The sequence below is a fragment of the Xyrauchen texanus genome, chromosome 17, assembly GCF_025860055.1.
Source record: "Xyrauchen texanus isolate HMW12.3.18 chromosome 17, RBS_HiC_50CHRs, whole genome shotgun sequence".
Lineage (NCBI taxonomy): Eukaryota > Metazoa > Chordata > Actinopteri > Cypriniformes > Catostomidae > Xyrauchen > Xyrauchen texanus.
Genome location: NC_068292.1, coordinates 29206987 through 29221989, shown reverse-complemented (window position 1 = coordinate 29221989; position 15003 = coordinate 29206987). Strand labels below are relative to the sequence as shown.

Sequence of the window (15003 nt, the reverse complement as noted above, 5' to 3'; positions counted from 1 at the left end):
TCACACGTAAAAGAAGTGAATATTATTTTTGACACATAGGCCTATGTTGTAAAAGCTACTCTATTTTTCCTAAATGTAGCCTCACCTCATGGTCACTGCCATATTGAGACCAGCCAAATGCTGCTCACTTTATCTCAGTAACCTTCCTATTATTGGACAAAGATTGTAGAACAAATTAATCATGGGTGACAAATGCACATGCATATGCAAAAACATTTGTATTTGCTCCTAATTGTTTTCTTTCAGGAGACCCGTCATGTTAATCGGGATGCTATGTAACAAATCCTCTGTATTTCTGTGTTGGACAAGTCTCTGCTGCAGGTGAATGGAGCTCCTCTATCTATGCTCGATCCTGTGGTCCTGCAGGTTAATGCACCTCCTTTTGTGACCGAAGAAAGCATCAGTGAACCAGGTGTGGGAAGCCTCAAACAGACTCAGCGACGATGCTCCTTCATTAAGAAGAAGAAAGACAGGCCCTTGATCGACACTGGAAATACCAAGGAGGATCCCACAGAGGATGTCAGCATTCCCAAAGATCTCGATCTGGTGGCCCTGCCACAACTTTGCTTTCCAGGTGAAACAAACTTGTGGAAAACCCTTAAATAATGCATATGATAATTGAATTCGAACTAGTTGATGAAGAACATTGTATCTGTTATAAATACAGATCTCTGATATCATACAGTACATGCAAAATGTGACTCAAAGAGTGTAAAACTCTAGGGCTAGACAAAGGCAAAGTTCAGCACACTGTACTATAAAGATTAATTAAAGCTATAAATTTTAAACAGTACAGTGTCCGGTAGCTGTAACCTTAGTTTAGAATGATTAGATTAGAATGACATTCATTCATTTCTTTCTTTTAAACTAGGGGGGCTTCAGGTAACTCAGGAGCAGCGGGAAGAACAATTCCACTTTTTGGTGTTCACTGACGTCTTTGGAAACCAGTCACATGGAGTAGTTCTCCAGTACTATAGACCTATACAGGTCAGACTCTTCTCAGGATTACTAAAATGACCTAAGTACTAAGAGTACTGTACAAAAGTTTAAGGCACTTGTGAAAAATGTTGCATAGTGGGATGTCTTAAAAAAAAAATGACATTCATAGTTTTCATTTATCAATTAACATCATACAATGTCCAGTAAACATAAAAAATATTCTGTGTGACAACCTTTGCCTTCAAAACAGCACCAATTCTCCTAGGTACACCTGGACACAGTTTTTCTTGGTTGTTGGCAGATAGGATGTCCCAAGCTTCTTGAAGAATTTGCAACAGTTCTTCCATCTATTTCGGCTGTCTCAATTGCTTCTGTCTTTTTATGTAATCCCAAACTGATGTGATGTTCAGTTGGGGGCTTTGTGGGATTTTCTTATAAAAGCCATACATCCATCCATCCATCTTCAACCGCTTATCCGAAGTTGGGTCGCGGGGGCAGCTGCTCCAGCAGGGGGCCCCAAACTTCCCTATCCCAAGCCACATTAACCAGCTCTGACTGGGGGACCCCGAGGTGTTCCCAGGCCAGTGTGGAGATGTAATCTCTCCACTTAATCCTGGGTCTTCCCCGAGGCCTCCTCCCAGCTGGACGTGCCTGAAACACCTCCCTAGGGAGGCGGCCAGGGGGCATCCTTACCAGATGCCCAAACCACCTCAGTTTTCGACGCAATGGAGCAGCGGCTCTACTCTGAGCTCCTCACGGATGACTGAGCTCCTCACCCTATCTCTAAGGGAGAAGCCCGCCACACTTCTGAGGAAGCCCATTTCGGCCGCTTGTACTCGCAACCTAGTTCTTTCGGTCAAAACGTGTGTATTATTTGAGCTGTATATTTATTTAAATAAGGTTTTTTTATGGTCATTTTAGGGTTACATCATAGTTTTTTGTCCAAAGTCCTAAAATTGGATGTAACTTTACACAGAAAAGGTTAGTAAGCGATTTTATCATCATCAACAATGATGTTAACACGTATATTGTTTACTTCCTGTGGCTATGCTTTTGAAACTTGAGTATTTTAATGTTTACAGATTGGCCCCATTCACATCCAATGTACGTACCTCACTGTGACCCAGATTTTTTCTTTTTTCTTTTCTTTCTTTTTGTTAAGAAAAGGAGGGACAAGTCAATAGGAATTGTTTTGGTAATCAACATTATGCCACAAATGCTGTCATTTGAATTTACTTGTATGGAACCTGGACTATTCCTATAATTGAAACCCAAGTGACAGCATTTTAAAGAAAAGCAACTATAATGGGATTACTGAACAAAACCTTACTTCATCACAGGAAAAGATAATTTGATTGCAGTGCTTTGTTACAGTATGTTACTCCCATCACTGTTCCTAACATGTGTATAGGGTGTGAAGCGGACACAGTTTTCATTAAGGCACTGGTGTATTCAATCTTTTTATTTTAAACTTGATTAAACAGGAAGGAATGCTGTATCAGAATGGACACCAGTCCTCCAAGACGTCTCCACCAATCTATGCAGCCTATGGGATATGTGTTATATCAAAATATCCATATTATAATGCTCTCAAGGACAGCCTGTCCAGGTATGACCAATATTCAAGAGCTGTATTGTTCTAAATAAAATAAATTATGAAATTAAAAAAAGAACAAATTTGGGCCATGTGCCAGAAATTGGCACATCACAATGAGAATTCTGCTTTCATAATTTCCAATACTGTATTCTCTGCTGTATTTACCAGGAATATTTTCGCTTGTAATAAATAATTCATTTCAAAGTCAATAATATAATACTATCTATTAAGACATTCAATGTCCCCTTCTGTAGTCTCGCAGGCCAGCTCAAAATAGGCCAAAAGACTGATATGGAAGAGCAAGTGAAAGAATTCACAGCCAAACTGGCTCTGGTCCCAATTCCTCCTCCTGGTCAGCTGCATGTGGTGGGTTTACCTTAGGCATCTAATGTCTTTTAGGCCTGTTGCACATTGCACATGCTTACTGCAGCGAACTGCACCTTGTGTTGTGTGTTCACTTGTGTTTCTGCTGCGAAATAGAACTGTGGCAATATTCTGAAAATAAAGTGATTTCTGGGGTACCACATTGAGTATTTGATAATGGCCATAAATTATAAAATGGTTATTGGGAGTTAGTAAATAATGCAAACTATATTCATAAAAGCCTATATAGAATATGCAGAAGATGGTGTTGATAAATAGCTTTACAGAGCAGTTTCACTATATTTTCTGTTCCGCACAATTATTTGCAGCAAAAATAAACTCAGCATGCGATGAGAGATGGTATCCTGCACTGTACATTTTTTTTGTATGCAAGTCAAAAATATAATTTAATCTGACTAAATCAACCTGACAAATTAGGTAACACCAATGAAAGTCATTTTTATGCCCTTAATAATGTAGAAAAAGATCCATATATATATATATTTATTTTCTGGCTTCCCTTTTCAAGCTTCCAGAGATAGATTTGAGTGTTTCAGTTAATGGAGTATTTCTCGGTTTCCTTTCAGATGTTCACCCTGCATCCTCTCACAGTTGTACTTCCATCCAGAGAAGATAAAAATCAACCTGTCATTGATCTGGACCTGCATCTTCCATTCCTCTGCTTCAAGTCCAGAGAGCTGCTGCAGGTCTCATGCATAAATGCTTTGAATGTCTGAATATGTAAACAATAATGAGGGGTTTTCTTTTCAGCAGTTTGAGTGAATGCAGTCTGTCAGTAAGGGACAACCATACACCACATTACAAGCTCACAATGTTTTGATGCTTAATTTTGTTTAGTTTTCTCTTTAAACTAGACACTCTTGATTTAATAATGCATTTGTAAACTGTAAATACTGTAACTTTGGCCCACAGAAATAATTTCACTTATGTCTGTTCTTCCACAGATCATTACCAGTATACTCACAGAACAGCGTCTGGTGTTCTTCTCTTCTGACTGGGCCAAACTGACCCTGATCGCAGAGTGCTTCTTGCTGTATATTCGACCACTGCGCTGGCAGCACCCACTTGTGCCCATACTCTCCCAACAGATGCTTGATTTTGTCATGGCACCGACCGCCTTCCTTATGGGATGCCATCTCAACTACTATGAGGAAGTTGCCATAGTAAGGTTCCCTTAAAGGAATAGTTCACCCAAAATTAAAATTCTCTCATTATTTACTCACCCTCATGCCATCCCAGATGTGTATGACTTTCTTTCATCTGCTGAACACAAATTAAGATTTTTAGAAGAATTTCTCAGCTCTGTAGGTCCATACAATGCAAGTGTATGGGTGCCAAAAGGTTTTAAGCTCCAAACTCCAGAAAGGGCAACATAATAGTAATCCAGATGACTCCAGTGATTGAATCAACGTCTTCAGAAACAATATGATCGGTGTGGGTGAGAAACAGATCAATATTTAAGTCTTTGGGGTTTTTTTACTATAAATTCTCCTCCCTCCTCAGTCAATCTCCATTTCAGTTTCACGTTCCTATTCTTCTTCTTCTTCTGTTTTTGGTGATTCACAGTCTTAATACATATTGCCCCCTATTTTCAGAGAGGAGAAATAAAATGACTTCAATATTAATCTGTTTCTCACCCTCATGTCAGAACAGATGGATTTAACCACTGGAGTCATATGGATTACTTTATGATGCCTTTATGTGGATTTTGGAGCTTAACATTTTTGGCACCCATTCACTTCCATTGTGAGGACCTACAGAACTGAAATATATTTTTTAATTTCTTAATTTGTGTTCTACAGAAGAAAGAAAGTCATACACATCTGGGATGCCAGGAGGATGAATGATGAGAGAATGAATTTTTTGTTGAACTATCCCTTTAACTAATTGCGTAGTTCTTTGGTTTTCAGTTTATGTAAAGTATTATGTGATGTTTTTAATTCCTTTATATTAAATGAATTTAAATTTTACCACATTTTTGGAATTTATAGTACATCAGACAAGAACCCAATTAGTCTGAGCCATGATTTAGCGCACATGCTCCAGACATGTTGATTTCTTATTCCGTCTCTCTTTAGTTCTCTTAAATAAATGGTGGCAATAGATCAAAAGAAGAAAATTACTGACATCAATAAAATGCCAACTTCATTTTTAGATCTGTCAAATGATTGTCCTCTGAATCATAATGGTATAATAAATGTGTCATATTAATTTATCAGGAAACAGATGGCCTTATTCTGATCAATATTGATGAGGGAACAGTGAGCTTCTCTGGCTGTCATGATGTTGACATTCCAGAAGTTCCGCAGGCAGCTGCTCAGTGTTTTAGGAGACGGTAAGGGATATTTAACCATATTAAAATCCAATTTCTTGTCTTGCTCTTGATGTTTGCTTGTAATTGGTTTGTTGTGTTCTTTATACAGAAGAAAGGGTCTTCAGCTACACTATGACCTGGAAGTGGTTCATCAGGGCATGCATACAGATATGAATGAGCTGCGTATGCAGAGAAGACACTGGCAAGACAGACTTAATAGGGATATTCAGAACATCACCCTGGAGCTAATTGTCAACATGTTTAGGTCAGTAAGAGTCTGGATCAGAGCTTTATCTGTCATCTAAGTATGTGTAATTCAGAATATTGTTGTGTTCTTTTTCTCAGAGATGTCAATGATCACCTCAATTATAAGCACAGAGTCTTTAACACTAATGAGTTTCTAAGGACCAGGGAACCAGGGAACCAACCATTTTATAAAACGGTGATTTTCTGTTTTTGTTCAAATGTCTATTAGAACTTTAGAAACAGAACCAAACTAGATGACTGATGGCTTTTTCTTCATCACAGGTTTTGGAAACACACATTTTTCACTCGTTCTTGAAAGACTGTTTGAATGGAAAGATGGACACATTTAGCCGAATGGAGCTGAGTACTCGGACACAAGTCCAAAAGTTAGTTGAAGCTGTTTTGTCCTTTTCTGGCTGTGTTGCCATTTTTTTTTTTGCTTAAAGTTGAGTGCATAAAGTTACATTTATTTAAAGTGAAGTGTGTAATTTCTGCACTATAGTGGCACCAAACGGAATTACAAAAATAAAATGTGTTTTCAAACAACCTTTGCCAACACCCCTCAAGATTCATCACGCCCTTTCAGACCCTCTGATTCCCTATGAACAAATAGGCCATACTCAATAAAAGGTGATAAACAAGACTATAATATAAACACGCCAGATAGAAATTTGTGGCAGGGCGGAGGGCAGGTTGTGATGCTGCAAACCTGGCCCCTAATCAGGCTAATCAAGCCTCCGAGAGGGATAAAGGCCGACCAAGGATGGCAGTGCAAGAGAGAGAGAGATTTAAGGACCACTGTCCGACACCTTTGTGTGTTTGTCTTTTTGGATCAGTTTATAATTAAAATATTATTTATATAGTCAAGTCGGTTCTCGCCTTCTCCTTTCCATTAACTCCTTTCCCTTTAACTCCTTTTACAATGATGCTGAAACCCGGGGAGGAGGGATGCGCCGTAGTGGAGTTCACGCCGCTTCAATCCACCCGAAAGGAGCTGCCTCGGCCATCCACCGGCCAGCCCCTAATCAGGCTAATAAAGCCTCTGAAAGGGATAAAGGCTGACCGAGGACAGCAGTGCGAGAGAGAGAGAGAGAGAGAGAGAGAGAGAGAGAGAGAGAGAGAGAGAGAGAGAGATTTACAGACAGCTGTCCGACACCTTTGTGTGTTTGTCTTTTTGGTTCAGTTTAGAATTAAAATAATATTTATATAGTCAAGTCGGTTCTCGCCTTCTCCTTTCCATTAACTCCTTTCCTTTTAACTCCTTTTACACTGATGCCGAAACCCGGGAGGGAGGAGGGATGCGCCGTAGTGGAGTTCACACCGCTTCAATCCACCCGAAAGGAGCAGCCTCGGCCATCTGCCGGCCAGCCCCTAATCCTGACCGAGGACGGCAGTGCGAGAGAGTGAGAGAGAGAGAGAGAGAGAGAGAGAGAGAGAGAGAGAGAGAGAGAGGGAGAGAGACATTTACAGACAGCTGTCAAACCCCTTTGTGTGTTTGTCTTTTTGTTTAAGTTTCGTATTAAAAATTTTATTTTAGTACTATGCAGGTCAAGCTTTGTGAAAATAGTAGCTCATCTCAGGGGAAGTTGATACTGCAACTTAATGGTTATTTTGTTGAGGGAGCGGTAATCGATGCAGGGCTAGAGGCCTCCATCATTCTTCGCTACAAAGAAAAAGCTCGAAGCAGCAGGGGAAGTGGAAGGCCAGATGTAGCCCTGGGAAATTGCCTCCTCAATGTATTCCTCCATGGCCTTTTGCTCTGGAATGGAGAGGGTATATTTTGCCACAGGGCACTGGCTCACCAGGGAGAAGGTCTATTGCACAGTACCATGGTCAGTAAAGATGTAACTGTGAGGCGCGTAGGGGACAGAAGACATCCTGAAAGTGGGAGTAACAGGAAGGGATTTCAGCGGGATTGGAACTGGCTGGGCTCTCAATTGTGGTAGTATTGATATTGAGAGGAAGAGGTCCCTTGACTGAATTAAGGAGGTTTGGAGTAGACAGGTCAGGGAAACAGGTCGGAAAGCATTGTGAACCCCACTTCAGGATATCGTCGGTAGACCAGGAGAATGAAGGATGAGCCATCCAAGTCTATGTCAGCAGTGGAATTCTCCAAAACCAGTAAGGTTATTTCTTTGGTGTGTAAGAATCCCACCTTAAGTTTTGACCTACTCAGTGACAGATGTAACCCCTACCTAGGGGTTTACCATTTAGTGTTTGGATCTGGAGGTTGGGGTCACATGGCCATCTTTGGAATTGGAGCTGGTTGAAGAGCGTGTCTGAAATGAAGTTGCCGGTTGAGTCGAGAAGTGCAGGTACTGTGAAGGAAAAAAACAGAAGCAGTCAGCTTCTAATGGGACATTAGTTAATAGAGGGGAGGTGTGTATGTGACTCACCAGTGGGCGTGGAGGATGAATGGGACATGCTGAGAGGACATGTCCCTTACTACCACAGTTCAAACACCACCTCTGGGTCAGCCAGCATTGGCATTTTGCTGAGGACAGCCGGAAAGCATCCATCTGCATTACTTCACTGTCCAGTTCTGGAGTATGGGTTGAGGAGTGTTGCGAGGAGACAGGCGGGAACTGCAAAGCGGGTAGCTCATCGAGGCAGAACCTCATTCTATTTGCCACTATGATGGAGAGCTGGATGAAGCGTTCAAGCCCCATGGAGTCATCAAAAGAAGAGAGATGCAACCGCAACCTTGGCTCAAGTCCCAGGTGGTAGGTTGTTAGAAGAGCTGGGTCATTCCATCCGCTGGAGGCGGCTAGGGTGTGGAATTTAAGTTCGTACTGGTTGATTGAACACAGTTGTTCACAGACGGATGTATCCCCAACCGGGCATCCAAAAACATCTCTGAAATATCTGGTAAAACTATCAAGGGATTGGCTTACTGGGCTGTTTTGATCCCAGAGAGGTTGTGCCCACTGCAGCGCTTGTCCAGCCAACAAAGAGATAATGTAAGCCACCTTTTTCCGCTCTGTGGGAAATCGTTGCGGCTGCATCTCTAGAGCGAGTGAACACTGGGTCAAGAAGCCCCTGCAGTTCTCTGCCGATCCAGAGTATGGTGATGGTTTAACCATGGGACTGGAGGAATAGACAGAAGAAGGAATTGCGAAAGTGCCATGGTGCTGTGGGATCCATACAGTTGGTGATTGCTCACCGGCAGTGGTGGATAGTAACGAAGTAAATGTAATTCGTTACTGTACTTAAGTAGCTTTTTTGCGTATCTATACTTTACTGAAGTATTTAAATTTGGGGAGACTTTTACTTTAACTCCACTACATTTCAAAGTCAAATATCTTACTTTTTACTCTACTACATTTTCAAAATCAGTCGTTCCTTTTTATTTATGAGTGGATAAAAACGTAACTGTTCAAACGAGCCACCAATCACAGTACAGCGACGCTTTGTTTTGAACTTGCCTTGGCGGCATCTACTAAGCGTGAACCAGGGGTGCGTTTCCCAAAAGCATCGTTAGCCAACTATGGTCGCAAGTTCCGTCATTATCATCATAGTTCAACGAGTCGGTGTTTCCCGAAACCAGCATTTCCCAAACAGCATCGCAGAGTTGTGTGGTTGGAACAACAGTTTCTTGTTATTATAACATGTGGGCTTAATAAATTATTATCTTGAGCCAAATAAGCCAGATGACATTCAGTACAATCAGTATCTTTTATTTAGAAGACATACAAATGTCCTTTATGTCTTTTAGTTTATCAATAGATTTAAAGCACCGTTTTTGAAGAGTGCGCATGTGTGAACGTGCCCTAGTGCGTGTGAACGTGCCCTAGTGCGTAAGAACGAGCCTATGATTGAATCTGGAAATAAAGCAAATAACTGAGAAAAATATGAGATAGTCCTCAGATGACATGTCCATAATTTATAGCAAAACATCTAGCATTAATTCGATCACAAACAGATTCATTAAAAGTAGTTTTTACTCCCCCACATGTGTGACATCATTAACCAACGTGGCTGAACAACCAATTTGCGACAATACGGTTTCGGGAAACAGTCGTGACTAGCAAGTTGATTTCTTCAACAGTGCATCGTACTCACGGTAGTGGAGCAGCAAGTTACGCCGTTGTATGGGAAACGCACCCCAGAGCCGTAAATATGAGAGTTGCGTAACATAGACGGTTGCGACAGTGATCTCGCCGCCGGCGTCACGTGATTCGTGTAGCTCTCAATAGTTCCAAACAAATTGTGTTGCCAATGATTTTAAGCGGGCAGAGAGCAGCAGCTATTATTGCAGCAATTATCGGTAAATATTGACGATAATGTACATTGCTTATTATGTTGACACTAAAATGACTTGCATATAATAGCATTTTTTTTCTGGGGAGTAGCAGAAACACTGCATTAATACGCTTTTGTGTTTAATTTTGAGGGAAATTGGTTGCTCTCATAACATAGAATATATATATATATATTTATATATATTCTATGTATGTGTGTATAAGCACGTGTGTGTGTGTGTATATATATATATATATATATATATATGTGTGTATGCTACAAGATGTGTGTGTATATATATATATATATATATTTAATGGCGTTGTGCAGGTTTATGTGAATGTATCATAACATTAGGATGTTAATAATTATGACCATAGACACTGAGAAAAATATATACAGTAAATACTGTAAATGTATTATACCTTATGGGAACAGTCCCTTCCCTCCAAAATTAAACACACAAAAAATGTATTCAATTCAAATATATATATATACATCTGACTAATTAATGTCATTTTATTAATAGATTGGTGTGCCAAGAGTGACATTAGTCTTCATGTAGACTGAGTTAAGCAAGAGTCTTGTGACAAATTATAATAGGACATTATGGCCATAAAAAATCATAGTATTTGGATACTTAAGTACATTTGAAGGCAAATACTTTTGTACTTTTACTCAAGTGAATGTTTAAAGGCAGCACTTCTACTTTTACTTGAGTAATATTTTACCTTGAGTATCTTTACTTTAACTCAAGTACATGGTATGTGTACTTCGTCCACCACTGCTCACCGGAATGCATCAACCTGCTGCTGGATGGGGTCCGGACCTGCTGGGTTCATGACTTTAGGCGTCTGGTCTTCTATAACAGATACCCAGACTCGTAGATGGCGTTGAACCTGGATGAGGTGTTTATTGAAACAAATAAACAATGTCAGAGATTAACTGAGGTGCATTATATATCAAACACAGAGTGGATATAAATAACAGAGACCTTGGAGAATCATCAGAGTAACGATGGAGCAGGAACAACAAAGAGATAGCACAGGAACGTCTTCAAGGAAGATAACAGCAATAGCGGGTAAGTTAGTCTGTTTTCTAAATGGAGACCAGACGAAGAGTGAAAGGAGAATCAGGCTTTTATGTAGTGGAGCTGATTGTTCCAGTGATGAGGGGCAGGTGATCAGTACTCCCAGTAGGGGAGAGGGATGGTAGAATATTAGTGCTGGAAGTGCCGGGTAGATTCATGACACATGGCAAGAACCGAACCCCAAAAATTCCTTCAAAGTCCTCCACCTTGTAAATGTTCACTCTGGTTTTTCTCTATTCTCTGTCTCTTTGTCTTTTAGCAAGTCTTTGAATTTTGGCGAAGATAAGTTTAATTTATTCTGTAACATGTCTGCCATGGATGTTCATATTCTCCCAGTTCAACAGTTCACTACATGTAGCCATGCTCCAAACTCATGCTACAGGTTGAGCTAGAAAGGGATGGGCGGAGCTGAGCAGGCTGCTCAAAAAATAAACATCAATGTTTTGATACTGCAACTTAAAAATAACCATTAAGTTGCAGTATCAACTTCCCCTGAGATGAGCTACTATGTTTTGACACTTTTGGGGGATGTAAACCCACAAATGGCATACTTATAGTTGTCAATTAATAAATGGGATATTAGAAGGTATTTTGTCAAAGTTACACACTTCACCTTTAACATTATTTATAAAAATAGACAGACAGAGAGATGGATGGATGGAAGGATGGATGGATGAATGGTCCGATGGATAGATAAATGGATGGATAAAGTATACTAAGAATGTAGAATTTATTTTGAATTTGTCTTGCAGATGGAGGGCATTGGTAGATTCCTCTCGCAGACCCACTATAAAGCAGATGGCTTTGAAAAATGGCTGCTCAGAGAACAATCCAGGTAAAAGTTTGGGCATGAGTCCTCCTAACCTGGGTGACGAGAGCCACACGAGTGTCCCTACACTGACATCTCCGACTAAGATTATTCATGAAACATGTAAGAGATCTAAAGTAACCTAAAGCAGTTGCACAGCTCAGTTGACAGTTGAGTTTATGTGGTGTTAAAGCTGAAGTGCGTTATTTTAGCACCACTAGCATCAGCATAGTATAAATAATGAATGTTTTCAAACAGGGTTTCAAAACTCTTCCCCAGTCTTACATTGGTCTGCATTAGTTGTGCCAATGTTGCGGTGTCAGACTGGTTAAGATGCTTCAACAAACAGGGCAATGTATTTAAAACATCATCGTGTTCCCCACATGAGCACTTCAGCTTTAGCTTCTTGTATTTTTGCAAGAATCACAGAACATTCATGATTTCTAATTACTCTTCCAAATGACTTATCCCTGTAGCTCTAAATATACCTGCCAGACCAGTAAAGATCTTCAAACTGCCAAGTTTCCCTCCTCCCTTGAACTATCCATATGTATGCCATTACTTTGGAGACCTTGTCCTCCAGTTGAACAAAGCCATATCAACCATCCCACCTGATGACTCCTTGCTGCTAGCCAGATACTTCTACCTCCGCGGCCTCATCAACATGCAGCGTTCCAAGCATTTAGAGGCCCTCAGTGACTTTCAGAACCTCTACAAAACAGATATTGAGATTTTTCCTGGAGAGCTGGTAAAGACGTTAGTGGACTCTCTGCAGACAGAGGAGAAAGCCCAGGCAGAGAAGAGATCTGAGCTCAAATGGCTTATCTGTCAGGTGAAGAACAAAGATAAGAGTGGGCATGTGGAATCAAACGATCACGTGAAGAAGTTTGAGCTGCCCAAGACCGCCATGTCGCTGGAGGAGTTTGTGAAGTGCACTCAGGAAGCTGACATTGTGCGCGATGTGGCTACAACCCAGAGATTGTTTGAGGCTTTGACTGCTGGTATGTTTGTACATCTCTTTGTCACCGCATGAAACCGTTGACATCTTGATTGTGTATATACTGTTAAAAGTGAAACTAAGCAATTGTTATTGTCAACAACTTTGGGTTTGGGGGGGGAGCAGGTTTCGACCAGGGTGCCATACAAGCCAGAACCGCTACTGGCTATGTGTTACTGATCTTACCATTTAAAAATGTTTTTGCCATGTTGGTGTAATGTAGTCATTTATTTAGTCACATAAAATTATATTTTTCACTTTTGTTACCAATGTAAGCTCATTTTAATTCTGCCTGACAAAACAATTCTTTAGATTTTAGGTAATTGTTAAAAAAAAGGGAGGTTAGAGTCACATGGGGTAACCTGGTCATAATCGTGGTCATTATAATGTGGTTCGTACTTGGTGGGGCGTGTGGTGAGTTATGCATGGATGAGCGGAGAATAGCATGATGCCTCCACATGCGCTATGTCTCCGCGGTAATGTGCTCAACAAGCCACGTTATATGATTGACGTCTCGGATGAGGAGGCAACTGAGATTAATCCTCCACCACACGAGGACTTAGAGCACATTAGGAATTGGGCATTCCAAATTGGGGAGAAAAAGGGGAGGCAAATGACTTCCACATTTGTTTGAAGATTTAATAATCTATTAGGATATAATTCCCTGGAGTCCCAGGGATTTTAAAGTGTAATTTGGTTTTGAAAGTTAAAAACGTAATGAAAAGGGCTATTCCAAGATCAGAGATCTACTACCCTCATGAAGATAGTGAACAAAGTTCACTCCAACAGTCATAAATATACAGAGGGTGCCTGCATGTTTTTATAGCCAGGCTTGCTCTGGAACACTGTTTATGGGTTTTGTGGCATGTGTTTTACTAATAAAAGACTACTGTAGGCAACGGAGTACTACTGACCAATTAACCTGTACATATTCAAAGCATGTTTTTCCTCACCTTGTGATGTTATTTTTGTGTTGATTAGTTGTTTTGTTCATACATTGTTTAAAGTATATTTTTTATGTCAGGGCCTTGGTCTTTAATTTTGTGTCTGAGGTGGCGAGCTCTAAAAAGACACATGAGCAAAAGAAAAAGAGCGAAATCCAATCGAAAGTGATCATCCCTATGCACTCACTCCAAAGGACAGAGCTCTTGATGTGGGCACTCTGAAGGATGCATGTTAATTCTGTATAGTTTATGAACTGATGAACAGTCCTGCGGTAGGGCCTTGCATGAAAAAAGAAATTAAATAATTCTTTAGTTTGAAATTACCCTTTAAATGGGGCTCATTTCAAATAAGTCACAAATAAGTGTCCCCAGAATGTTTCTGTCATGTTTCAGCTCAAAATATGTCACAGATCATTTATTCTACCATGCCTTTATACCCCTGTTTTGTAGCCCTGTTCCAAATGGGCTGTTTTATTGTCTGTGCTTTAAATGCAAAGGAGCTGGAAGAGGGCTATGCCTTTCCGGCTGGTGCCTTGGATACCCTGACGACAACAATTCAGGAGAAATTAAAATGTAACATTTAAAAAACTATAAATAACACAGAGAACACACAAAGTTAATCATCTTTCTGTATTGCGCATTACAAAGGTCGAGTTATGAAATATGTAAAACAGCTATAGTTGTCAAATATACCATATCGTTTCATAATCGTTTTTTAAATGATAACCGGTTTTATTACATACAATATCTTTATTGCATGACCACTCAATGGAGGATGCCAGTCCATTTATATTGTAACCAAAACAGAGCTACAGCTTCATTGTTATGGAATAAGGTAGTTAGGGCAGTGTTTCCCAACCACTGTGCCGCAGCACAATAGTGTGCCATGAAAATTCTCAAATTCCACAAAATAAATAATTAAAAAACATTATAATTTCAGGGATCCAAACTCCTCGCCCTTCAGAAAAATGTCCTGTTTTGAAACCAGAATCGGTCACTTTTATGATTGTGAAGAGCAATGATTAATGTGCAAAAGAGACTTTTATATGATTTTAATAAGCATTAAGGGTCTTTCACATGACTCAGAATACATTGAAGTCTATGAAGTGACTTTACACCAAAGTGTTTTTCACACACTTTTTTGCTTCACCAATAATGTCTTTGAGAGTACTAAGCAACAAGAAATATTTAAAAACTGTCCAAATTTGTGAAGAGGCATTGAATAGCTCATAATTTTTTTTAAATGAAATATTATCTTGTCATTTACGAATAACAGAGACCCGTTATTGAACTAATTTAAATTCACCAAGAAACGTTTCGACCTAAACATAAACAAGTCAATTTATTACTTTCTTCTATCAAAGCAACTACATGCTTTTTTCTCTCTTCCAAGTACATGTTTTCAATGTTTATTGTGGACACCTCACGCTTTTTTACGTGGC

At 40.0% G+C, this 15003-nt stretch overlaps 1 protein-coding gene across 1 annotated transcript; it reads left to right on the top strand.

Annotated features, from left to right (window-relative positions):
* Positions 1–342: 342 nt before the first annotated feature.
* On the top strand, positions 343–12653 carry dennd3b (DENN/MADD domain containing 3b). Its single transcript, XM_052146520.1, has 12 exons — positions 343–574; positions 872–987; positions 2424–2548; positions 2791–2902; positions 3487–3606; positions 3865–4083; positions 5140–5255; positions 5344–5499; positions 5580–5676; positions 5763–5866; positions 11565–11743; positions 12097–12653. The coding sequence occupies exons 1-12, from the start codon at positions 343–345 to the stop codon at positions 12651–12653; spliced, it is 2133 nt and encodes a 710-aa protein (XP_052002480.1).
* The last annotated feature ends 2350 nt before the right edge of the window (positions 12654–15003 follow it).